Source organism: Lampetra planeri, chromosome 1, assembly GCF_965212315.1.
Source record: "Lampetra planeri chromosome 1, kcLamPlan1.2.h2, whole genome shotgun sequence".
NCBI classification, from domain to species: Eukaryota; Metazoa; Chordata; class Hyperoartia; order Petromyzontiformes; family Petromyzontidae; genus Lampetra; species Lampetra planeri.
In genome coordinates, this window is record NC_136107.1 from 6,166,570 (window position 1) to 6,192,090 (window position 25,521).

General features: G+C 49.1%; 1 protein-coding gene across 1 annotated transcript; it reads left to right on the top strand.

The window, feature by feature from the left end:
- Window positions 1-708: 708 nt before the first annotated feature.
- Window positions 709-19,245, top strand: LOC144733290 (indian hedgehog protein-like). The gene is made up of 3 exons (XM_078615153.1): window positions 709-1,318; window positions 13,613-13,874; window positions 17,822-19,245. The coding sequence occupies exons 1-3, from the start codon at window positions 974-976 to the stop codon at window positions 18,559-18,561; spliced, it is 1,347 nt and encodes a 448-aa protein (XP_078471279.1). The 5' UTR covers window positions 709-973; the 3' UTR covers window positions 18,562-19,245.
- Window positions 19,246-25,521: the final 6,276 nt, after the last annotated feature.

Consider the following 25,521-nt stretch of genomic DNA (forward strand, 5'->3'; position numbering starts at 1 on the left):
AAGTCGATAAACAGTGATTGATGCTGCTCGTACTGGTTGTGGTGATAATGTTGTTGTACGGTAGTGTAGTGGTTAGCGCGCTTGCGCTACGAACCCAGCGACCCGAGCTCGATTCCTCCTCACGACCAACACCAGTGACGATTGTCCGAATCGGTTATGGGCCTCCACTAGGTCGACTCGGCCACAAATAAGTACCTAGTCACAATGTGTAAACATCACCACTGAAGAGACAAAGGCTTTGTATTAGTGTTTGTCGTGCAGGTGGTGATTGGCGCATTGCGCTATGAACCCGGCGGTCAGAGTTCGATTGCGAGCTGCTCAGCTATTGCTGCTGCTATTGACGATGATCTCAGCTATTGATGCCGCCGATGTGAATGCAGCTGATGAGATTCTGATCTCAGCTATTGATTGTGATGCTGAGCGCATGCGTGGTGGTCCCGTGCGCTGCCTCGATAGAAGCCGCTGGCGGCCGCCGCAGCCGCCGCGCGTTTCGGCATTGGCGGGCATCGTACGGCTCATAAACGCTCGCACGCAAATTGGGGCGGCGTTGCCCGCCCATCCCATTGTGTTGCAACTCCGACACCCAGCCACCTAGTTCCTTTAGAAGGGGGTGGGAGGAACGGGCCGGGGAGGGTGGCGGCGGTGGGAGGTGATTGAGTGGGTTTGGGTCCGAGGTACTTTATAAACGTGCACAACTCGAACACAGATAGTCACGCGCGGCGCAGTTCTTCCGCGGCGGGCGGGCGGGCGGGCGGGCGGGCAGGTGCGACACGGACACGCGCACCCTCGCACTACGCGGGAGAGAGGAGCTCGAGAGAGGAGAGTGGCGGAATAGCGGCCGTCCCAACACCTTGACGCGTGCGGACGAAATCAAAGAGAGCGAGAGAAAGAGGCGCGCGCGCGTCCGTGCGTGCGTGCGTGCGCACACCTTGAAATCTCCCTCCTCGTGGGACGTGGTGAGGACGCCCCTGCCATGGCCGTGGGGTGGATGCGGCGAGCGAGGCAGCGCGTCACGGTGCTCGACCTGCTCGTGCTGCTCGTGGCGCTGCTGGTGCTCGTGAGCTGCCCGGCGCCGGCGCGCGGCTGCGGCCCGGGCCGGGGCTACGGCAGCCGGCGGAGGCTGCCGCGCAAGCTGACCCCGCTCGCCTACAAGCAGTTTGTGCCCAACGTGGCCGAGAAGACCCTGGGAGCCAGCGGTCGCTACGAGGGGAAGATCGCGCGCGGCTCCGAGAGGTTCAAGGACCTGACGCCCAACTACAACCCCGACATCATCTTCAAGGACGAGGAGAACACGGGCGCGGACCGCCTCATGACGCAGGTGAGGGAGACCGCAGAGAGTTTCCTCTCAGCGGGCTGCGCGGCTTTCTTTTGCGAGGCGTTCACGTCGCGACTGATCGCCGTGGCCCCGCGGTTTGGCCCATTGGATACCCGCCGTGGAGTGTGACGGGACGAGCCGAGTGTGTCCCTCAACACTGGGTGCTTGTACGCGCTTGGCGGTGCCCGTGGGTTAAAGTAGTTGAATAGGTGCTATCAGATTAAGGTGACGCGTCTTTAAAGCGCACTTGAAATGTAGTCGAGGGTAATTTCCGAACGAAGCCCCCCTCTGATGCTGTGAGTGCTCGTGTTGGTTTGGGGGCTCAGAGTATGCGGTAGGAATTCCACATTAGGCATGTTCGGAACATAGGATGACCGCTCGTGATATTTCACAAACTAGTATTCATTTTAATTCACCGCGTATGGATGATGGGCTCCAACGAACTGTGAGGTGGGAGTCGAATTAGCAACATTCCGGATTCGTTTCACGATGATGACGCACTGTGTCAATTCACGGCAGTGGAGCAGTGAGTGCGGTGCGCGACGGACCCGGCGACTTGAGTTCCTATCCCGCTCAAGGCCAAACACCGGTGAAGATTATATCTGAGCCGGTTCTTAGCCTCCCCTAGATCGACTCGGCCTCAAATGAATACTTGGTGCGATGTGTAAACATCGTCACGAGGGAGATAAAGGCGGCCGGGGGTGGTACTGGGCACCCACCCCCTCGTGTGCCGTCCCGGCTTTCATCGGAGCTCGTTCACAGCACTTGCCCCAACAGTCTGTGAAGGCTACAGGGGGATCTTTGTCTGTCTTAGCCTCTGTGTGTACAAGCCTTACTCCGATGTAAATGGTAATATTGACAAATGTGGTCTGATTGGTGCCAGCATGAGCGTCAATAGTTTGTAGGACAAGGACATTGGTCGGTCGACCTCCGAGGATGTATATATATGACTTGTGCGAGCTTGCATGGAGTTAACCAACTTCACCGGGGTGGTTCTATCCGCCCCCTAGCGTCACAGCTTCACGTCAATCAGATGATTAACGTGGCCCAATTAATTAATTATCTACACTTGATTTCTGTTACAGCTGACGGCTGATTTCATATTATTATTATGAGATGTGATTGTTTTTTTTGTTTGTTTAAGACTGAAACTATTCTTGTTAGCATGACGCCGCGTTGTCGCTGTGAAAAAAATAAGAAGCAGACGTTTCGGACAATTCCTCTTATAGTAGAACATAAGAACTACACACAGCACGTGAGCTTGCTTGAGTCGGTGGCGCAGGCCTCTGTAATGCGGCGCTTTCGGAGGCAAGGGTTGGTGGATCATACTTCAGATTTGGTAAACTCCTAAACCTTGCCGGGCTGCGAGGTCGCCGAGAGATGGCAGTGCAGAAAACGAGTCCGTAAAGCCGTACGTACGGACCTTTAGAAGCAGTCGCCCTCCAGCAACAACGGAGCGGCTAAAACGCAAGACAGTTGGCACGAAGGGGAGCACAGTTGGTGCATTCTGCCAACCGCGGTGCCTGGGTCTGTCCCGTGACCTGCTCGCCTTCGACACTTCACGTGGCCTCAAAGTGCACCTAGCATGGCACAAGTTCCGTGGTGACGTCACCGCCACTTGGTGATGAACGACAATCGTTGTGGACCTTCGTGTAGTTTTATTCCTCGCATTCGAGGTGGGTTTTCTGCGGGTACTCCCTGCAGCTTCCTCCCACACGAGGTCAAACACTCCTTGAAACGGCATTTGCAAACATACCCAAATGCAGGAATCTCCTGAAAATGAGCATTGACACTGGGTGCGGACGCCATGTATTCGTAAATAGCACGAATAGTTGAATTGACGTGCATTGTTCAGCGATAACGTTCACCATTTATTTAATTCTACGCATTTTCGACCTGCGATGCTACATGCCACGGTGGCGAAATGTTAACTACGTCGCCTGGTCTGCAGGGGTCGTGTGTCCGATCCAGTCCCTGAGGCCTGTATATTTGGAGTTTGCATGTCTTTTTTGGCCCCGTAGTCGCGTGGATTTTTCTCCGCGTCCTCCGATTTTTCCCTCCATAATTTAGAAACATTCGTTTCGAGGATTTGGCTGTTTTACATTTCCATCTGGCAAATCACTTCGTTGAGCTATCATTTGTGGCCAGGTCGCTTCTGAAAAAGAGCTGTATGAGTCAGTGGGCCTTACCTGGTAAAATAAAAAAAATCGTTTAGTTTAGATAAGTACAGTCCTTAAATGGTAATGTAATGATAAGGGGCAGAGCAGGGCAGCGAGGTCGTGTGAAATGTTCACTAACGTTAGACAAGCAACGGTGGGTGAGTCAGCTCCAGGTGATGCCATGTTTAAGCTGCCATCTCGCGTAATGTAACGTCAATAATCCGGTCAGAAAATACCTCGTACGATTGGGCACCAAATAGTGTTAGTAGTAAATCACGTAAGCATGACTGGCCACTTCATTACAGCGATAGATTGTATGTGCATGTTCATGTATGCCTATCTTGCAAACGCGGGATTTCTCGGTCACAAGCATGCCCTCTGGTATCTATGCTTGCGTAACTTGGACCGTTTATGGGAACACCGGCGCCGGCTTGAAACGTTCAGGCTGGCCTGCAAATACGATCCATCGTGTGCTCGTCTTTTTGGTTCTTTCGGTAAAGTCACGTAGTTATAGAATAAAATAAATTAAATCACGACGTTTCGGGCGCAACACAAGCTTCCGTCATCAGGTGGGACAACCACAGCAAGAAACAATTGCTGAAGTGGGCAAAAGGGTCTGATGCTGTAACAAGAGGCTGTGGTTGTCCCACCTGATGACGGACGCTTGTGTTGCGCCCGACACGTCGTGATTTAATTTGTTTTATTTTATACCTACGTGACTTTACCGAAAGAACTATAGAGTATGGATCCCTGCATTCACGAAAACTTCAAATCTAGATTGGTCCATCTTGTGGTTAACCAGACTTGATTTGTGTTGGGAGATTATCGATCCTTGAGACTTCTGGACACAAACCCATCAGCGGGTACCCTCCAGTCGGCGATGATGTGTTGTTTGGCCGCGCCATGTAGCCCGGATGCCCAACCACGTCGCCTTCGTGCCCAATTAGCTTCTGTTTTGTCCCGATAGAGGCGGATGAACGGACGCCGGCACAGGTTAGCGATGAGACCGTTTGATGTGGCACAGGAGGACTTGGGGCTGAATGGACTTGTCGTGGTCTGTCCCGGTGCTCGGAAATTGCAAGGCGGCTGTCCTCAAGCAACAGCGAAATGCGGAGGAGCGACGCTAAACAACAACAAGCGGAGCGAGTGATGCGGCGCAGTGGGGAGCACAAGTGGTGGCATCTGCCAGTTAACCCACAAACACGTGGGTCCATTCTGTGACCTGCCGAAGAACCGTCGACACGTCGCGTGGCTTTTAAGTGCACCTAGCCTGGCACAAACGCTGTTGCGACGCCGCCGACCATCAGTGGCGAAGGTGGATGATATTGCTGTATATATATGTGTATAGCAGGGAGTGGTGGTGCAGTGGTTTGCGCACTACGCTACGAACCTCGTCACGGATATATTTATTGACAGCGGTTTCAACACTTGTCCCAAATCTCCCCTAGCACCTGGTGCGGTGTGTAAACATCACCCGTGGGGAAACAAAGGCGGTCTCGGGCGCGGTTGACGGCCATACCACGGTCACAGCGCTGACTTTAATAGGTGCTCGCAAACAGCACGCACTCCATCGGTGCCTTGTGACGAGTGATCTCTGCCATTGTCTCGCGTGTAGGTACGTGGAGCGCCGTTTCGGCCTCAAGAGGTGCTCACGAACTTGACTTGCTCCCACACCGTGGGAGAATTTCGTCTTTTGTTTTGTATTCGTGGGGATATGTGGCGGAGCGGTTAGCGCACTGTGCCACGATCGCGGAGGGACCGAGGTTTGCTAGTGGCGAGTGATTTCTCAACCGGTTCCGGGCCTCCCTCCGACCTCAACTCGGCCTCGAAACGAGTACCCGGTGCGCTGTGTAAACATCGCTACTGGGGAAACAAAGGCGGTCTCGGGCGTGGCGTAGGCCACCTGTGCCGTACTGTAATAGGTGTTCGCGAGCAGCACCTTGCCCCAACAGTCTGTTCAATGCTATACGGGGGATCTTTTTCTTTATGCGCATGCATGTGTGTGGGGGGGGGGTGAGAAACACAGTGTGTCCACCATACCCGTACTTTGAACGTAAATGCGAGGTCAATGGTACCAAACAAAAAGCGTGTGCCTCTAACGACATCGGTATTTATAGGACCCTCGCTTCGCTGTGTATTGGCCGGCTCGGTGGTCTTACGAAACTCGCCCGCTGCCTTCACTCGCAGGCGATCCCGGAGGTCGCCGGGTCGTGTGGATGGGCAGGTTGAAATTGGACGGTAGGTGGACCAGGTGGGCAATTGGGGGAGTGGACAGGCGTGTAGGTGTGGGCAGGTAACAAGGTGGATAAGTGGGCATAGGTGGTCCTGGGTCTGCCCTAGGTCGACTCGGTCTGAAAACGAGAACCTCGGTGTGTAACCATCGCCACGAAAGAGACAAAGGCGGCCGGGCGTGGTTGTCGGCCACCTTACCCTGTCGTGTGCCGTGCCGGCCTTCATAGGTGACTCGCTCACAACACGTGCCCCAAAAGTCTCTTAAGGCTATATTTTATTTCTTTATTGGTGGATAAGTGGCTATGTGGATATAATGGGTGGGCAGGTGGGTAGGTGGGGTGCGGGGACGTGTTCTTAAAGCTGTGATTGCACTTTGCTCACCTTTTTCCGAGAACTTCGCCGTTGCGGAACCCCCACCGCGCCCTCCACCCGCCGTGTATGTGTTTACCTGTCGTTAGTACAGGTGTTGTTGCATTCGCGTGCGCTTTGTAAATCCAACCTGCGCCCCGCGGTTTAAATGTCGCGAATGTCGGTGTACACGGGTCGGTGTTGTGCCCGAGCTCACGTGTCGGCGAATGTTACTTTTGGTTCGGGCGATTTATTTTCCTTTCTCCTAACACATATATAAAAAGAAAAAAACGCAGCCAGCGGTGGATGATGTCTCACTCACCACCATGGCCGCAGCGTTTCGGCCACTCTCTTGCCAAGGTGCGATTTTAATTCTGAGAATTGGGCCTTCGAGAGAGACGGCCTCGCGAACCGGCAAAAAGGCTCAATGGTCGTCGGTTCCATTCGATCTCCCGACGCGGAAGTTTTATTTTATCTTAACCCCCCCACCCACATACCCACTTTGCCCACCCAGAAGTGTACGCACATGGGGTACAACCACGGTTAATGAACCGATCGGCAGGTTCGTGTGGTGGGGTCAAGTGTGGGTCATCTCCCATCTCGTCGCAATGGAAAAGCGGGAGAAATGTCCTCCAGGGAGGTGCTCTCTTGAACTTCGTCTAGCGGGACGGCGCTTCATCCGCCAGCAGCGGCGTGAGCAAGTCATTGCAGAGCTGCGCCTAAAGGCTAGACACGTTCTACTTGCACTAAGGCGGCGGTGGTTGGCTGTGAACGAAACCAAACCGCTGACGAACACGTGCTTGCTGCTCGGCCGATCATTTGACAAAGTTGGAAATTTTAATGTTGGTTAACCGCGCGAATTGTGCATTAATCCGAATTGTCATATGAATATCGAGCGACCGCCTACGTTGTCCCTGCGACTATAAAAAAGTTCAAATAAGACTGGAGCACGAATGAGACCACGTTCACCGACACATTCTTAAGAGCACAAACGAACATAAACGATTCCCCGAACATCCATCCACACAGACTGTCGGGCAAATGCTGTAAGCGAGCACCTATTGTGGCTTGAACGGGAGACGTTGTTGGCAAAGCTTGTGTCGCCGCTGGTGTTGGGATTTTCTCAGAGCGCCAGGTACTCATTTAGAGTCGAGTCGACCTAGGAGAGGCCCATGTCACGTTAGCCGTGAACGCGGTCGGGTTACCCGGCTCATAGCCCACTGCGCGAATGGAACACAGAGCTACATATGTCGACACACTGCGCGTATATATAGCTTATATATAGCTGTACATGTATATATGTAATGATGATGGAGCGGCCATGGTTGCAATGTTGGATTACTTTGTTTAAGGGGGGTGGAGCGGTGGTGCAATGGTTAACGCAATGCACTATATACACATCCACATAAAATCGACACCTAGCCAGGGCTAACTAACGTTAGTGGCGAGTGATATTTGAACTGGTTGCCAACCTGTGCTGACTAGCGTGGTGAAGTATGGTCAATCAACGCCCATCAAGCAGTGGATCGACAAAGGGCGGAACATTGTTAATTTTGTTTTACAAGAGTGGAGTCGTCTAAGTTGCTGTTTCAGTGAATGTATAAACTGAATTACGTAAAAATAGGCAACGTTTTAACACAGTGCTATCGATGGCAGTACAGCAAGTAGGTTGTCATAATCTGCACAGACTTGTGAGTCCTCATGCGCGAGCTCGACTCGCGACCTTAAAGAGTTCAAATCCCAGCCGATCAGTCGTTGACTCGGCCCACCATCGTAAAAGTCAGTTCAGTGCCCTAAAAAACAACAGTGGCCTTGCTATGTATGGCTCGACTGGCTGAGCACCCATATATACCGTACAACATAGCAGTAGTGCAGCGGTTAGTGTGCCACGAACCCGGCGACCCGAGTTCGATTCCCGCACACGACCAATAACAGTGGCGAATGTATGAACCGGTCCTGGGCCTCCCTTAGGTCGACTCGGTATCAAATGAGTATCTGGTGCGGTGTGTAAACATCGCCACTCGGGAGACAAAGGTGGCCTGGCGTCATGCTGGTCATAGGTGCTCTACAACAGCACTTGCCCCAATAGTCTGTTAATGCTATACAGGAGATATGTGTCTTTGTAGAATATAAAATGGACAGAACTGCAATATAACTAACGCTTCGGGGGGGGGGGTCTTAGAATAGCAATGATTGTTTAACAAGTGTGACACATTCCTGATGAGCTTCCAGATTAGCGAAACTGGCCCATATTTTTATTCAAATGCAATTCCACATAATGGATTATTTCTTTATTTCAAACTTTAGAGCATCAACAAAGTGTAACTGCCTTTATCGACCACGGTAGGATGCCACCGGTTTAAGTTAATGATTGGGGGTGAAGTGGTTAGCGCGCTGCGCTATGAACCCGGCGACCCGAATTCGATTCCCGCTCACGGTCAACATCAGCGGCATGGCAGGTGGCGTTATTAGAACAGGGTGCTATCCTCCCACACTTGCTTCACCAACCTGCACTTGCAAACGTGGTCAAATATGGCACACACAAAAACTACCGTGCAGAATGTGGTGCAGAATGCGCCAGCTACACTTCATCATCATACTACCTTTAACACAACTGAGTTTATTTAACAATGCATATTTTTATTATTGAAGGGTTTGTCTGTTACTCAATAGCTACTAATATCCATATGGCTAATAAAAAAAATTGTTCATCAGGAAACAATTTTAAAATGTAATGATCAGACCCACTGGTGTGTGTCAAGTTTAGTGTGTAATGCACAGTATCCCCTCTATCTCTCTGGCCTGTCTATATGCCATGAAGAAGGGCCATTGCCCGAAACGTCAGCTTTTATATATTAGTCATTTGACGGCCACAGTCTTATTGCCTGAATGTCTTGAGACGCGTTGTTGTTCCATGGCGTGGGGGAGGAAGGCCATCATCCACTTGTGGATAGAGAATGGCAGGGGGTGTGAGTTCGATCGGAGGGCTCCTCTCTCCAGCCTCGCTACCCATTAACTGAAGCGCAAACACAAACGGAAACAATATGAGCTCTGCGGCCAAATCAAACAATGCCGATGCTGCCGCCGCGAATCCATTAACCACGGCATTATCTTCTCCAACTGATGATGAAATAAACATACCCCCCCACCACCCCCACCAGAGTGGAGCGAGATAAGTAACTCGTAGAACTGCACAGTGCATCGCCCAGTTTAACCGCAATGTTACCATTCACGCTATTCCTAATTTATGAACGAATCACAATACCTTGATGATATCGTCAAGGAGCATAAACCATCACGCGAACTCCGGTCATCCTCGCAGCAGCGGCTTTTGGCGAAACATCGAACAAAGACGATGGTCACCGCATCGCGCGCTTTCAGATGCACTCCTGCGGCCGTCTGGAACACTCTTCGTTCCGATATTAGGAAGCTACTGGAGCTATGCACATTTCTTTAGGACAGATTTTTGTGTTTATTTTTAAATCCTTTATATTAAGTTCGCGTGCTTGCTTGCTTGCGTGCTTGCTTGCTTGCTTGCTTAGGACCGTGCAAATCTTTCGGTCGTTTTTTAACCCACTTCCCGTGATCCAATCGAGCTGACATTTTCCACACATACTCGTTGTGCCAGACAATTATTGTTCGTGAAAAAAAATTCCCAAAATTGTACACTTTTTAGGCAAAAAAAGATTATTTTACATATATTCAAATAGAACGCATTCATGGCTTTGGCTGAACGTCAGAGTGTAAGAGCCCAGAGCGTAACCCCTCCACAGGCCGTGGCGGAGTAGCGCAGTTGGTAGCGCCCTCGCTTCCCATGCCAAAGGTCGCGGGATCGATCCCCGCGTCCTCCACAGGCGAATATATTTTTTGAATCCTTTATATTAAGTTCGCTTGCTTGCGTGCTTGCTTGCTTGCGTGCTTGCTTGCTTGCTTAGGACCGTGCAAATCTTTCGGTCGTTTTTTAACCCACTTCCCGTGATCCAATCGAGCTGACATTTTCCACACAGACTCGTTGTGCCAGACAATTATTGTTCGTGAAAAAAATTCCCAAAATTTTACACTTTTTAAGCAAAAATGTTTTATTTTACATATATTCAAATAGAACTTATTCATGGCTTTGGCTGAACGTCAGAGTGTAAGAGCCCAGAGCGTAACCCCTCCACAGGCTGTGGCGGAGTAGCGCAGTTGGTAGCGCCCTCGCTTCCCATGCCAAAGGTCGCGGGATCGATCCCCGCGTCCTCCACAGGCGAATATATTTTTAAATCCTTTATATTAAGTTCGCTTGCTTAGGACCGTGCAAATCTTTCGCTCGTGTTTTAACCCACTTCCCGTGATCCAATCGAGCTGACATTTTCCACACAGACTCGTTGTGTGTGACGATTAATTTTCGTGAAAAAAAATCCAACATTTTACACTGTTTAGGGAAAACAAATTAAATATTTAATTACCAATTGCTTAATGGTGGCAGACAATCATCTGACCCATAGGTGGCAGCCATCTCAAGCCAGAGGACGAGAGGACTCTAGCCGCCACGCATATAAAGGATTTATAGTGAAAAACTTTGTTTTTACGGGTTTACTTGTGTTGTCCTTCCCCCGCACCTCTGATTAGCACGGTTTGCAACGTACGGTGCGACAGAAGTCCAACACACAGTACATACATTTATAATATTCATGGAGTAGCGGTGGCGCAGTGGTTAGCGCACTGCGCTATGAATCCTAGTCCAGCAGTGGGTTCATCCAACTTCCATTAATCCAATAGTGGACTGACGAAAGGCTGTAAATGAATGTTGCGTGTGTGTGTCGTTCATGTATAGAGCAATTGTGATGAATATCGATGGGTGTGTATACAGTATAAGTATACACATAAGCGCACATGGATGTGCAATATGGATAGCGGTGACGCAGTGGTTATCGCACTGCGCCATGCATCCGGCACGGCTAACATCAGTGGCGAGTGGGTTCTGAACCAACCGGTCCTAGGCACTAATCACAAACCTGCATTGACCAGCGTGGTGAGGTATGGTTTAACTACCTTCACAACTGACACGGCTTGGGAAGGCCCTTCAACAAAGCAGATTGATATAAAATATATTTTTTTAAACATTCTCAAGTAAAATGTTCAGTTAACTTACACGATATATTATTTAAAGGGAGCCGATATTCGTCGCGTCATTATTGTTATGCCTCAAGAACATTAGGTTCTTTCGCACCGTACGTAGGCAATCGTGCTAATTGAAGGTGTGCGGAAAAGACAACAAATTATGCAACAAAAGCAGTTATAGAGAAATGAGTTTCAATCTCGATTCAAACTTTCATAGCTCCAGTGGCTTCCTAATATCGGAAGGAAGAGCATTCCAGACGGCCGCGGAAGCGCGTCTGAAAGCACGCGATGCGGTGGCCGCCGTCTTTGTAGGTTTCGTGGACTCCTCCCGTTGTCGTGCCTTCCCGGCAACTCCTGAGCGCTCACTCCAGCCAGTCGCTCGGAAACTCACCACACACGACGCCAATTTTTGCCTTCAAATTGTGGGCAATATCGGCATCTGAATAACTACAACAGAGCGGTCGGGGTTTAGGGTTGCGATGCGAACTTGACGCTCGTGTTTTGCAGCCCGTATGCCGTGCAGGCGACAATTATCATCGAAGAACGGCAGCTACGTTGTCGTCGATAGTGGCTGGGCAGCTTGCGTCCTTCTTGGATGCAGGTTCGACTCCCTGTTTCAGTGGAGGGGACAGTATACATGCCTCCTCGGCTACAACGTATCTCAACTTAATTAGTGTACAGCACTGTGTATACATCACATTTGTAATGTTTTATAAATAGCTTTATTTCAACAATAATACGTGTGCGCAAAATCCAGCATTCTTGTTTTGTTGTTTAAGTTAAACCAATTGGCTCCTAGTTTAGTTTCGCCCCCAAATCTGTCACCCACCTCCCCGTGGCGCCATCTTTTGCTACCACACAACAAACAAAAGCATAGATGCCCCTTGTGGCTTGCGAAGAGTGCTGGGGAAAGTGTTGTTAGCGAGCACATATTCATGCTGGCGTGGCGCACGAGAGGGCTAGTGTGGTCAGCATCACGCCCAGCCACATCTGTTTCTCCAGGGCTGAGGTTTACACACCGTGCCAGGCACTTACCACGTAAGGCCGAGTCCTCCTCGGGGAGTCCCAGAACCAGTTCAGAAAGGAGTCCCAGAACCGGTTCGGATACGATTCGCCACCGATGTTGGTCATGACCAAGAATCTTAACTGAGGTAACCGGGTGGTGCTAACCGCTCCACCACCACTCCTCACACAAACACACACACACAGAGCACAACACGATACGTGTTATAGACGTGTAGTGTAATAGTGCCGACTGCTGTCCAGCAGCGGCAACTGCGGTGGACAAACAGTACACACGCCGGTGAGCATATACACGGGTGTGTCGGTAGGGTGGAGAACTGGGGCAAGGGTCACGGAAGACCCCATCTGGAAGCCCCTGGAACCTGCTAGTGGGTTCGAAAAGGGAGCCGTGACCAGGGCGGAGCCAGGCCGCGCCAGGTAGCATAAAAGCAGCTGAAAGCAGAAGCTCAGGGCTGCCGGTTCTGGGAGTGGACTCGTCTCGTCATCGCTGTCGTCTTCACCGCCTTCGTCGCTGCTGTCTTCACTAGATATTGCGTGACCGGATAGTTGTTGGCTGTCTCGGTCAGCGTCATTGGTGTTACACGGCCAGGGTTGTGTTTAGGCTAGGCTAGACGACTAGGGAGAGTGCGAGGGGGAACCTGTGAAGGTGTTAATAAAGAAGGTGCCTCCTGGAAAAAACCTTTTCTCCCGCTCTGCTGACACTACACATGCGTCGATAGTCCAGGGTTAGGGGTGGGGAACTCTTTCAACACATTTGTCAATAACACTGGGGCCTTAAAAGATAAATAAAACACTTAATATGCTACGTTTCGCAAAACAGCCCTTATTTATAGCACTCAGGTCGAAGAGGACTTTCAATTATCTTGTCACCGCAAGTATGTACCATATGTATGTTGAACTTCTTTCGCACCGTATGTAGCCAACCGTGCTAATCGGAGGTGGGGGGCAGGAAGGACAACAAATTTAAGTATTATATATAATCACACGAGGCCGTTGCCAGTGACAAGTAACTGACCGTGCTGCAATTAGAAACACAACGTTGCCTGGTGAAGCACAGTTCCCGACAGTACCCGGTGAGTGCGGCTACTGTGCTCACCCACAGCAAGGAATGGACATCGTTTGCGGGCCGTTTTGAAGCGAGAGGCCATAATGTGGCTGTGCGAGCCGTGTGACGTGAATGAAGGCGCACCTTTGATTAGCACGGTTGGCTATGCACAGTGTGAAAGAAGTTCAACATACGGGACATAACATGCACCTTCGATTAGCACGGTTGGCTACGCACGGTACGAAAGAAGTTCAACATACATACGAAGTCGCGGAGACAGGTGCAGCCCCCATGTCATACGAGTTGCTTCTCTTCCCCTGGCCCAATCTGATCCACGTACCATGCTGCCCCCTCACCTGCCCGCCCTTGCCTCCTTTCGCTCCGCAGCGCTGCAAGGACCGGCTGAACGCGCTCGCCATCTCCGTGATGAACCAGTGGCCCGGTGTGAAACTGCGCGTCACCGAGGGCTGGGACGAGGATGGCCACCACTCGGAGGAGTCGCTGCACTTCGAGGGGCGCGCGCTCGACATCACCACGTCGGACCGCGACCGCGCCAAGTACGGCATGTTGGCGCGCCTGGCAGCCGAAGCGGGCTTCGACTGGGTCTACTACGAGTCCAAGGCGCACGTGCACTGCTCCGTCAAAGCCGGTACGAATACTGGACTGGGATCGAGTAGTGTGCCAGTGGTTGAACTGCACCAGGGCCCCGTTGCGCCCCGTGGGGTTAGGGGTTGCCCCCTGTATAGGTTTTTGCCAACTGCGTTTTGGGTAGCGAGGAATTGGTTTACACCGAGATCTGGTACCGGTATTGTGTTGATGTGTATTTGAGTTTACTGCATGGTACGTATGTGTGTGTATGTTGAACTTCTTTCGCACCGTACGTGGCCAACCGTGCAAACCAGAGGTGACCAATTGCTGACTGAGAAACGTGTGTGGGCTTGGTCGACAGAGGACAAAAGGTGGCAACCCTAGCTGGAGGGACCCAGGCACCAGACTAGGAGGAGGGATTAGACAGGGGGCCTCATTTAAGTCCTTGAACCAGGGCCCATGCCAACTGCGCTATGCCACTGATCATAATGACATGGGAACATTTGTTTACAGCGCTTTGTCAGTCTCACCCTCGCTTCCATGATTGCAGGTGTGTGCCACCACGCCCGCTCACATCCCTCCATCGCCCAAGCTGCTTATCCTTCTACACTTCTCGATACTCAATTTTCCAATCTGTTTGCGAACTAGTAAGGTTGACTGGCGAGAGCGAGTGACTCGAATCGAGAGATTCAGCCTTGCTGATCTAGTCAAGGAGCATAAACCATCATGCGAATTCCGGTCATCCTCGCAGCGGCTTTTGGCTAGACATCGAACAGATGTGCTTCTGCGGCCGTCTGGAACGCTCTTCCTTCCCATATTTGGAAGCACTGGGGCTACACACTTTTAAATCTAGATTGAAAACTCATTTCTTTCGAAGTGCTTTTCGTGTTTAATTTGTTGACCTTTCCCCCACACCTCCTATTAAGCACGGTTGGCGATGTACAGTGCAAAAAAAGTTCAACATACATCCCTCTGTGGTTTCTAAATTGAAAAGCACGAATTTGAAAGTCCCCACCATGGGAATTTGGAATTCCCAGCACGAGCTCGTGGCCATCAATGGATAGGATAACTATTTTAATGGTCGTTTGAGTATGGAAACATGTTTTACCTTTTAAAGCTTCCCTTACATGCCAATAATAGGTAGCACTAAGAATAGTGAACCAGAGTTACTTAATTATTACCAAGTTTCTAAACGTCTGCTCAAAGTTAATTAAAATGACGTACTGTACACTCTTTTAAACAAAAGCTTGCCGAGAGAACTGCGTCTTGCTGAGATAGTAATCACAATCGTAATATTTGGCTTTGTTTATGTAAATCCAGTTGATGCGATCTTTGTTTTGTAAGGGGTGCACAATAGCCATTGGCGTGCCCTTGGTAATGCGTAACTGAGTGAAAGTTGTTGAACTGTCTTGTATTCAAATGCTGGAGTCAGGATGTAATAAGGACTGCATTAAGGACACATGGCACTGTGGGTAGAATGCTCAATTCACGATCAGAGAAATTCAAGAGTTCAAAGCTTGGTAAGGGGTTGACTTTCGTGCTTTTGCAGCCAATAACAATACCAATATACGTACAGTAATACCCCTGCTTACGTCACCCCCTTTGACGTCGTTTCGCAAATACGTCGTCACTTTATTAATACCAATACCTGATTTGCATTGCCTCAACCCACTTACGGCGCTAACATAATCCGTCCGTTTTCGTATCTGTCGCCTCTCAGCCTCTGCCTCCACCTGCCCTGTAAATTGCTTTGATTTTGCGTCGTTTTGATATTCGTCGTCGCACCTTTCAGGAACGCATGCCCGACGTAAACCGGAATATTACTGCATTACTTTGGGGAACGTCAAAAGCAGTTGAAGTATGAAACGACTGGTCCTTGCCATGATAATGTAGAATTTTTGTCAGGCTCAGGATCACCAGTCGGGATAAGCATTGCTGAGCAATTGTTTGAACGTGGATACATGGTTTGAATCGCGTGATGGAAAAACGCGGATTGTCAGCGATCAAATTGGTCCAAATATGCTTCACTTGATCCAAACATTTCCATAGAGGTGGAAGCGCTGGTCTTCCAGAAGTTGGTGCTGAATTAATTTTAGCTGTGGATAATATTGATCGTAGTGATGGTGGTAAGGTGTGCATCTAAAAGTCAAATAGTATCTCCCTGCTCAATGGGGTATAAGGAGGTGCTTCTCTCAATTGGTGACCCTGCACCGGTGGAGGAAACTCCACATTTATATGACAGTGACCAGTCTCTCCATAGCAAGACAACTGCAGACTTTCCACATCATTAGAACTCGTGTGTTTTTGACTCTTGAGTCGAGTGTTGTTCTAACCACAGTGCTGCCCTGCCGGATTCTAGACACATGCGGAAACTATCGCTTGGAGAGGGAGGCTCTAATCATTACACAATGCAGGCAGCCCATAGTGGCTCCACGTTTGCCTTTTCATCTCAACAATGCAATATCTCTCTACCCTCCCTCATCTCTCTATCTGTGCCGGTTACCCATTCTCTCATCCACATGGCCTCTGCTCCAGAAATCAATGCCTGAGTCAACCACCACTGAGTGGGAGGTCACTCCTTCCCCTCTGCTGCTCCCACAGTCTGGAGCTCCATCCTCATGGCTGTCCACACTGCTGACTCCCTTCCACGAATTCAAGTCCAGGCTGAGCATTTTCTTCTTTTCCTCTGTGTGTGAATTACTTTCCTGGCCTTCCTGAAAGCATTGTTATATTTAGTGCCCCATACTGTTTTGTGACGCTCTGGGTGCATTGCCATTAATTTGTCCACGTTGTAAAATTAGTGACTACATCGTTGCTTACATCAATTTGTAACATCTCAGATAGAGATGTCTCATGCTTGATCACTGCTACACCTACATCCTGTGTTGTCTTTCTTCTGAATGACGCAGTTTCTAGGGATATAATTGTGTTTAGATGCTTTTACAACAACAAAAAGTACACTGTCCTTCTGGGGGTAATTAAACCAAGTACTACTTTGTAGAAAATGTCAACTGTGATCATCCTATGGATATACTTGTAAATGGCATGTAAATTAGTTATTTCCAACACTGGGTCAGAGGCACAAGTGGAGATGAGGCTACCCCAAAGCTTTGTGGGAGCAGGGAGAATGTATCCTTCTTTTATTCCACTAACATCATCGTCAGCCACGATCTATACACTTCTGGATGACGACCTTCCCCAGCCATTACCTTCCCCAGACTATGAGAGATCATAGTCTCGCAATGCAAGAGTCCATCGAGCTCCTGAACACGACCTAACTTTGATGCTCCATCTTCTTGTGATGCCAATCGTACAAATCTGCATATCTGATTCAATGAAAGAGAGTAGACAGTTGAACTATTAACATTGCTTTAAACAATGTCATAAGAGCTGTCTCTTAAAGAGATATGCTTTATTGGGATCAGAGCCATCGTAATCTACACCTTTGTTGATGCTCCTATTGTTTTGCAAAGGCACAGCAGTGGTTATTAATGATCTTGACTCAGACTTGACACAAACGGCGTTCGACACGACACGAATTACTATTCACCCTCGACTATTCGACAAATTGTCCATGATTCAGGGAGTCTTGATTAAATAGTTTTTGTCTAATTCTTACCGCATCATTGCCATTGTTTCAAATAGTTTTATTTAATTTTATATTTTTTGCACAGTTCTATTCCTCTCCACAAGTCTAAATGTTAGACTCGTGGTGTCTGCTCCTGAGACGGTTATCTGGCTTGACCACCTGAATGTGACATTCTAGTTGTCGTACCACATCTACATCAGCCCTACGAAGTCTAAAAGTAACAATGGCACAAACTTTGTTAATCAACCGCTTGTCCGGCTCATAACTCGACGCACTACCCATGGTGCGACGCACCCACGATTAGCATGGTTGACTACGCACGGTGCAAAAGAAGTTCAACACGCGTATGTACAAAGCACGTCTAACGTCCGCTCACTGCCCCATCTCCCTCCCCCCCTCCCCACCGCTCCCCCCCTCAGAGAACTCTGTGGCCGCCAAGTCAGGCGGCTGCTTCCCGGGCGAGGCGAGCGTCTGGCTGGAGGGCGGCGTCGCCGCTCCACTGCGAGACGTGCAGCCAGGCCAGCGTGTGCTCAGCGCCGATGGCTCGGGCGCGCTGCTCTACAGCCCCATACTGCTCTTCCTTGACCGCCAGCCACGCGTCCGCCAGCTCTACTACGTCATCGAGACCGGGGAAAACCCTCGCCGCCGCCTCAAGCTCACGCCGGCGCACCTCTTGTTTGTCGCACCCAACGACACGGACTTTTCCCGCGGCGACGGAGTCGACGCTATTTTCGCGAGCAGCGTGCACCCGGGCCACTTTGTGTTCGTGCGTGAAACGGCGGCGATGCCGGGGGGCCACCCGGGGCGCATGCGGCCGGAGCGCGTCGCTGCCGTCTACACGGAGGAGGCGCTCGGGGCATACGCGCCGCTCGTGTCGAGCGGCACGGTGCTCGTGGACGACGTGCTCGCATCCTGCTACGCCGCCATCAGCTCGCACGAGCTGGCCCACGCGGCCCTGGGGCCTGTGCGTCTCCTGCATGGCCTGGCGGCAGGGTTGGGCCCGGGCCGGCCCGCCAACGGCACGTGCAGCAGCGGCGAGCCGGCAGACGAGCGCTCGTCGGAGGAGGAGGGCGTCCATTGGTTCTCGCGTCTGCTGTACCGCGTCGGCTCGCTCGTACTGGACAAAGCCATGTTCCATCCACTGGGAATGCCGGACTGAGACTCGGGTGGGTGGGGGGCGGGTTGGGGGTGGAGGAAGAAGATGTGGGGGGGGAGCTGTGAAGGAACGGTGAGCGTCGCAGCAACGGACTCGCTTCGTGATAATAATAATAATAGTCAAAGTCAAGTCAGAGCATCATCTCCCTGCGAGTGTGGAGCAGCACTCAAATCTGCTGGCTGCCCTGAGCCGGTAGTGGAAATTCTGCATTCCCATAGCACAACCACTGTTGAATTTCCACAAAGTGGTAGCATTGTATCGACTCCGGAGGGATGATGGTGATGATAATGGGCCAAGTCGACCCCCCCAACCAGGATTTGAACTCGCAAATGTCCAATTGCGCATCTTGGTGCTCTAACCACAAGAGCCACTTGACTGGATTCTCATAACAACTTCCATAAATAACAACACCACACGTGGGCCAGAGTTTATGTGCGGAGATGCGTAGAGTGATTTTGTTTGTCCGTTTGTTTGCTAGGTGGTATTTATTTGTGTAGCGTATTTACAAGTTAACACGGATTGCCGTCATCACGAGAACTGGTCTGCTGGTATATTTATTCGATGCTGGGGCAGAAAATCCCCCCTGCTCCATTTTTAGCAGCCAGGCAGGTCTGTGGTGGCATGTGGAGATGTGTCTATTTTTATATGTGGAAATTACGCATAAACTAATTCCTATAAACATTGCAACACGAGTGGACATTTAATCTGCGAGGTGTGCCAAGTAAATTGTATTACAGCTTATGCTATTTGCCCGCGAACAAATCACTCGCCGGCATGCATGATCTCATCATATCGCCGAAGCTAAGCCAAGCTGAGCCCGGGTAGTACTTGAATGGGTGTACACTGATGCGTTAAAATAGTTTTTATAAGCTGCCGTGGGGCTTCGTGGCAGGCAGAAGAGGGCAGTGCAGCATAAATCCATTGTTGTGCTGTTGCCCCACACATTCACCAACCAGCACTGACCGGTGTGGTGAAGTATGGTCAATTAAACCCCATAACATGCTAGGCATGGGAAGGCCCCCATCCCGAAATGGAACGGACCAGAGAGCTGTAATCCTTTTATGTCGCATCATTCATGCTAATCTAATAACATCCCATAACGCTGTACTTTATTTATATGTAAGGACCAAATCCCATATACAGCTACTACCAAGCAAATGAAAACCCTACTATCAAAATAAATAAACAAATTAAGAAATGGCAGCAAAACAAAAGCACAAATAACAAAAAGGTTATCACAGCATGGAAATTAGTCCATTAGGTCACATCCCAGACCACAACCCCAACTTCCCAAACACAATGTATTCGGAGTGAGTGCATTGTGATATCGGGATGGATGTGCACAATGTTCAGCGAATTCCTGATCGAGCCAAGTCACAGCATCTCCGTGGCTCGAGAGCATTGGGCGGTGCTCACTTCCACCGATTTTCCTGGGCCAGTGCTGGAAATTCCACATTCCTATTACTAAGATCGACATCAGTATACGATATCTGATGACCCACCAGAAAATGGTACTCATTTTGATAAAATACAATGATGAGGATGAGCTGAATTCACCCCAGACTGACATTTGGTACTGTATTTTAAAATTCATGTGAGCTGGGCATTCTAACTGCAGCGTCACCTGGTTAGCTAATGTGTGTAAGGGTACGCAATGCATCAGTCACATAAGAACCCTATTTTAGACTTGGATACAATTTCTAATATCACAGTGTTTCACATTTTAAACAGATAGCAGCCCAGCTGTAACTATGGGTCTTTTATAACCTACACCAGCTGTAAACCTATAAACATCACCAGGACAGTAAACGCACAAGACTATTTCTAGCATGTCCTTATATACTAGAGTGTTGCATCGTTTCCATACATTATTTTGTGATGCTGCAGCGTTGGCATTGGTGCACAAGCACAGTTAAAACTCAACACATTCATCAACAACACTGTTTAAAAAACAAATGTCATCGGCAACGTTTCAGGCAACGGGCCCTTATTCATAGAACATGTGCTATGAAGGATGGCCCTTTTTACGGTTTGAGTGACATATAAATTCCAGGAAGAGCTATACCATAGAGGATGACCAGGAGGCATGGACCATAGACGTCCGTGTCCTCTAGCTCATCTGATCTGTTATCACTTTACTTTGCAGCTTTTGTTACATTTTGGTGTGTGTTCCCAGGACATCAACAGGTCATGAGCTCGGAGCCAGAAGTAAATCCTATAAGTGCTCGATATGAAGTTAAATATCACTGTCAAAATAAACAAACACAATTGCACTGTAAGGTTGGAGAGAAAAAAAATATAGACATTGTCATGTTACATTTGACTTCAGCATAATATTTTCATGTCGTTGGTTAAACAAGCAAGTGCAAAGCTATTCTAGTATTTTTTGACACTTTGGTCTGATAGAATAACTTCAAATATCGGCCTCTCGGTCATTACCAATGACACTCGCAGTTCCCCGAGAGTTTCGATAAACAGAAAACAATCGCTATGGATGACCACCTGTAAGATGCTTGCTGGGGAGCAGGCTAAATGGGCATGGCACGGTCTCGAGAATAGATTGGCTGATGTGCTAAAAGAGGACTTGGAGCTGTGGACTGTGGACTGTTTGTCTACATTTATAAAGAAATAACTAAAACTACCAGTGGCTAGTCAAAGTGCAAACCAGGCTCCACATTGCTTTGCTTTTTAGATTGGACAAGATCTTGGGAGTGTAGAGCGATGGCAGTCGTGTTTGTGTATTTATGGTGCAATGTGTAAGCATTAGCACATAGTTCTGAGCAACCCCCTCTCTTGTGCTTTGCCAGCCTTAATAGGTGCTTGTGAACAGTACTAACCCCCAACAGTCTGTCACTAAATGTGACATCGTTGTGTGCGTGTATGCATATATTGCATAATTGCCTCTGATAATCTGAAATGAGGTTACCATTATCAATACGATGCCAAAGGAAATGCACACAAGATATGGTAGTTACATAACACTGAAAACATATTTTATCTTGATTTGACGCTTTCGTGACTGCGTTGCGCCCGAAACGTCGTGATCTATTTTATTTGATACCTACGTGACTTTACCGAAAGAACCAAAGAGTATAGTTTATCTTAATCAAGATGTTATACAAATATACGTAGATAACTTTGCTCCTTTTAAATAATCTGATGGAATTCCTCGGCAGACATGGGGTTATTTGAAATGAAGTGGGGTGTCTGTTTGGGCCACGAGACGAGAGAGAAAAAAACACCCCATGCTACTGTCGTGATGATGTTCGTTTACAAGGGGCGGGCAGAGTAACGTAGTCAGATGGCTCAAGAGTTCCGGTTTCGAATCCAGGTTTCGGCCACCTGGATCTCAAGTGCAGTGAGACGACGGTTTCATCCCTGAAACAAAAACATCCCCACCACAGTACCTTTGACGTAACACTTAAAAGTGTTGCTAAAATGTACTGCTCTGAGAATAAAAAAAATGCATTTTAACTGCCACGTCACAATCTCGTCGCGGGAGTGTGACACGTGGTAGAAAAATAATTTAAAAAATCAGCTCAAGGATTTTTCAGAAGTCCTGTGTGTGGAGGCCCGGTGGGGGGGGGGGGTTGAAATACGTAACATGTTTGTTAAAGGAATGCAAGGAAGAGGCATGTGGAGTCTCGGTGGAGCTTCTGAACCGTGAAATGTCACGTTTCAATTCCTGTCCAATAATCGCGAGAACGCTCAATAATCTATAGAGATAGGTCTGCAACCCACATGCTGTGTTACCTCATTCTGGCTACCTCGTAGCCTCGTTTCACATCCAAGTATAAGCCACCAACATTACCATCAAAGCATTGTATTACAGGTGTGCAATACCACAAGCTGTTTGGTGATATTACAGACGTTACTGTGAGTTATGAACGCATGTATGTTGAACTTCGTACGTAGCCAAACGTGCTAGTCGAATACAGGACCAGCAGCATCATACAGCGATTACGTAAGCACGTGGTTGCTACACAGTATTTGCAAGGCAAGCCCTTGAGGAATAAGACCCGAGTTATAAACGCATTGATGGTCATTGCAGCTTATTCAGCACCCTGGACAGTAGCCATTGGGCTTTCATTCGACCACAGCGTGATACACATCCAACATCTCCATGTCCCAACACAGATTATACATTTAGAGTTATCCATAGACCGCATACACACAGGACATGTCAAAACAATATTTAATGAAATAACCACAAATGACACTTATGCAAAACATCGCTTTATCGTTAAGCTACAGCCGAATTGTAGTTCATGGTGCTGTACTTACTACATCATTGACTATAGCATGCACAATTTTACTATTGTCATGCAGAGTGTCAGACTGACGCTACATCCCCTGAAACGTTCAAAAGGTTTTTAAAATACTGAGAAAACATTACCATACACATGCACACCAACCTACACGTGACTAACTGCTTTACCATAAAATCACCGTGATCTCTAAATCATAATAAATACATTTACCGTAGACAGTCATGACATTCAACGTCGGCGAGCAACATGTCGACTGGCAATCCAGTAAACATACAACGTTGCCCCAACAGTGCACCAACGTTGTATGTTACTGGTAGAAACCTCCTGGTTACACCAGCCCACAGGGGATTATTGTGTCCGTCCGTCGTGCATCCAAAAATGGGAGGGGTGGGGCTGGGTGGAGAGGGGAGGGTGGGGAGGGTGGGGAGGGGAGGGTGGGGAGGGGCTGGGTGGGGAGGGAGGGGCTGGGTGGGGAGGGGCTGGGTGGGGAGGGTGGGGCTGGGTGGGGGGTGGGAGGGGTGGGGCTGGGTGGGGGGGGTGGGGAGGGGCTGGTGGGGGGTGGGGCTTCGTGGGGAGGGGCTGGGTGGGGAGGGGAGGGTGGGGAGGGGCTGGTGGGGAGGGTAGGGAGGGGCTGGTCACCCCGTGGTGCCCTTATAAAGCTCAACGTTTTCCTACTCACACCGGCTTGTGCCCGCCCTCACAGTCGGGCATATTTGCGGAATACACCACGCCGCCGTTGACCCTGGCCATTGACCGAGCAACTGAACGTTCCTACCAGCTCCCTCCGCAGGAATGTGTTTAAACCCCATAATATGCTCGGTATGGGAAGGCTCCCAAAACTCCACTCTTCATAAATTGCCATTCAAAAATGTCATTAAAAAATCACGAAGTTTTTGTTATTTGTCTCCCTTTTGTTCTGTCTCACTCGTAGCATTGCCTCAGCAGCTTTCCCGCTCTTTTTTCTCCTGATGACGATTGCTTGTGTTGCGATCGAAACGTCGCAGTTTTTTTGTTGTTTTTGTTATTTTCTTTGAACCTATCTACGTGACTTTACCGAAAGACCCAAGAATATTAATTCCTGCAGTCATGAAAGCTTTCAGTCAAGATTTAAAATAATAATTCATTAAAGTCACAACCCTTTATCTGTCTACTGGTGGATGAAGGTGTTATACACCATTGTTGGTCATTGGGATGAATTGACCATACCTCACGACGCTGGACAGTGTGGGTTGTTGGTCAAGAGAGGAGGGGTGGGGGCAGGGGCAAAAGTGATTCAGATCTCACTTGGCAGTAATATTACCTGCAGCCGGGAACTTAACTTAGCTGACCGGGTTCACAGCGCAGTACGCTAACCACTGTGAAACAACTCCATCCCCCATGAAGGTTGTATTTGCGTAAAATTTGCAGTTCTCATAAATAACAAATGCGTATGCACGCGACTTGACCCAAGCATAACAATTCATTATAATTATTTGGTTCTTTCGGTAAAGTCACGTAGAAAGAAATACAATTAAATGATAATAGAATACGACGTTTCGTTTGCAACACAAGCAACCATCATCAGGTACAAATGAATGAGAAAACAAACATAGTAAACTTAGAAATACAATGCAATACAACACAGAGAGTCGGCCAACACAAGATTCAACTCCCCACCCGGTTGATTACGTTCCTCCAAAGATTGCTAAATTTGAGAGAGACAACACATAGACACAGACAGACACACAAGCAGAGAGAGACTCACACAGAGACAAACAGAGAGAGTCACACACATGGGCACACAGAAAGACAACGTCTCTGTGTCGAGGCCTTCAATAGAGAGGGGGGGTGGGGTAGAGGGGGAGTTGTGTGGAATTCCTGCCCAAAGCGGACGGACGAGGTGGGCACTGGACATTTAAATAAACAAGCACGGAGCGTTGTGTGGAATTCCTGATTTCTACCGTGCTTGTTCCGTGCTTGTTTATGGGTCCATTCTCTCCTCTGGCCGCTATGGGCAGGGATTCCACACAACTCCCCCTCTGCCCCCCCCTCTCTGCCCATGTGTGAGTCTCTCTCTGTTTGTCTCTGTGTGAGTTTCTCTCTGCTTGTGTGTCTGTCTGTATGTATGTCTATGTGTTGTCTCTCTCTCAAATTTAGCAATCTTTCGAGGAACGTAATCAACCAGGTGGGGTGTTGACTGTTGTGTTGACCGACTCTCTGTGTTGTATTGCATTATATTTCCAAGCTTACCATGTTTGTTTTCTCATTCATTTGTACCTGATGATGGTTGCTTGTGTTGCAATCGAAACGTCGCATTCTATTATTATTTGATATAATTTCTTTCTACGTGACTTTACCGAAAGAACCAAAGAATCATTCCTGCAGTCACGAAAGCTTCGAATCTAGTTTGAATTCATTATAATTTGATTAATCATTACATTCATATTCGAGCCAGAGCTCCGAACCAAAAACAAAAATCCACCATAGTCGCCTGTACTCTTACATAACAAGACGAAGGTCATCAACAGGCACTTGCGCTGTGGCTCCGACGGTCAGCAGTTGGAGTTCGCGCCCCGCGCCAGCGACTGCATCTCGTGAACGGGGGCCGCGTTTCCCGGCGCCGGGCGATGCCCGTTGGCTCGGGCAGCCCCGGAGGCGGCTCGTGACGTCACAAAGGCACGGAGGGTCGAACAGCGCAGCGCCGCCCAGTGAC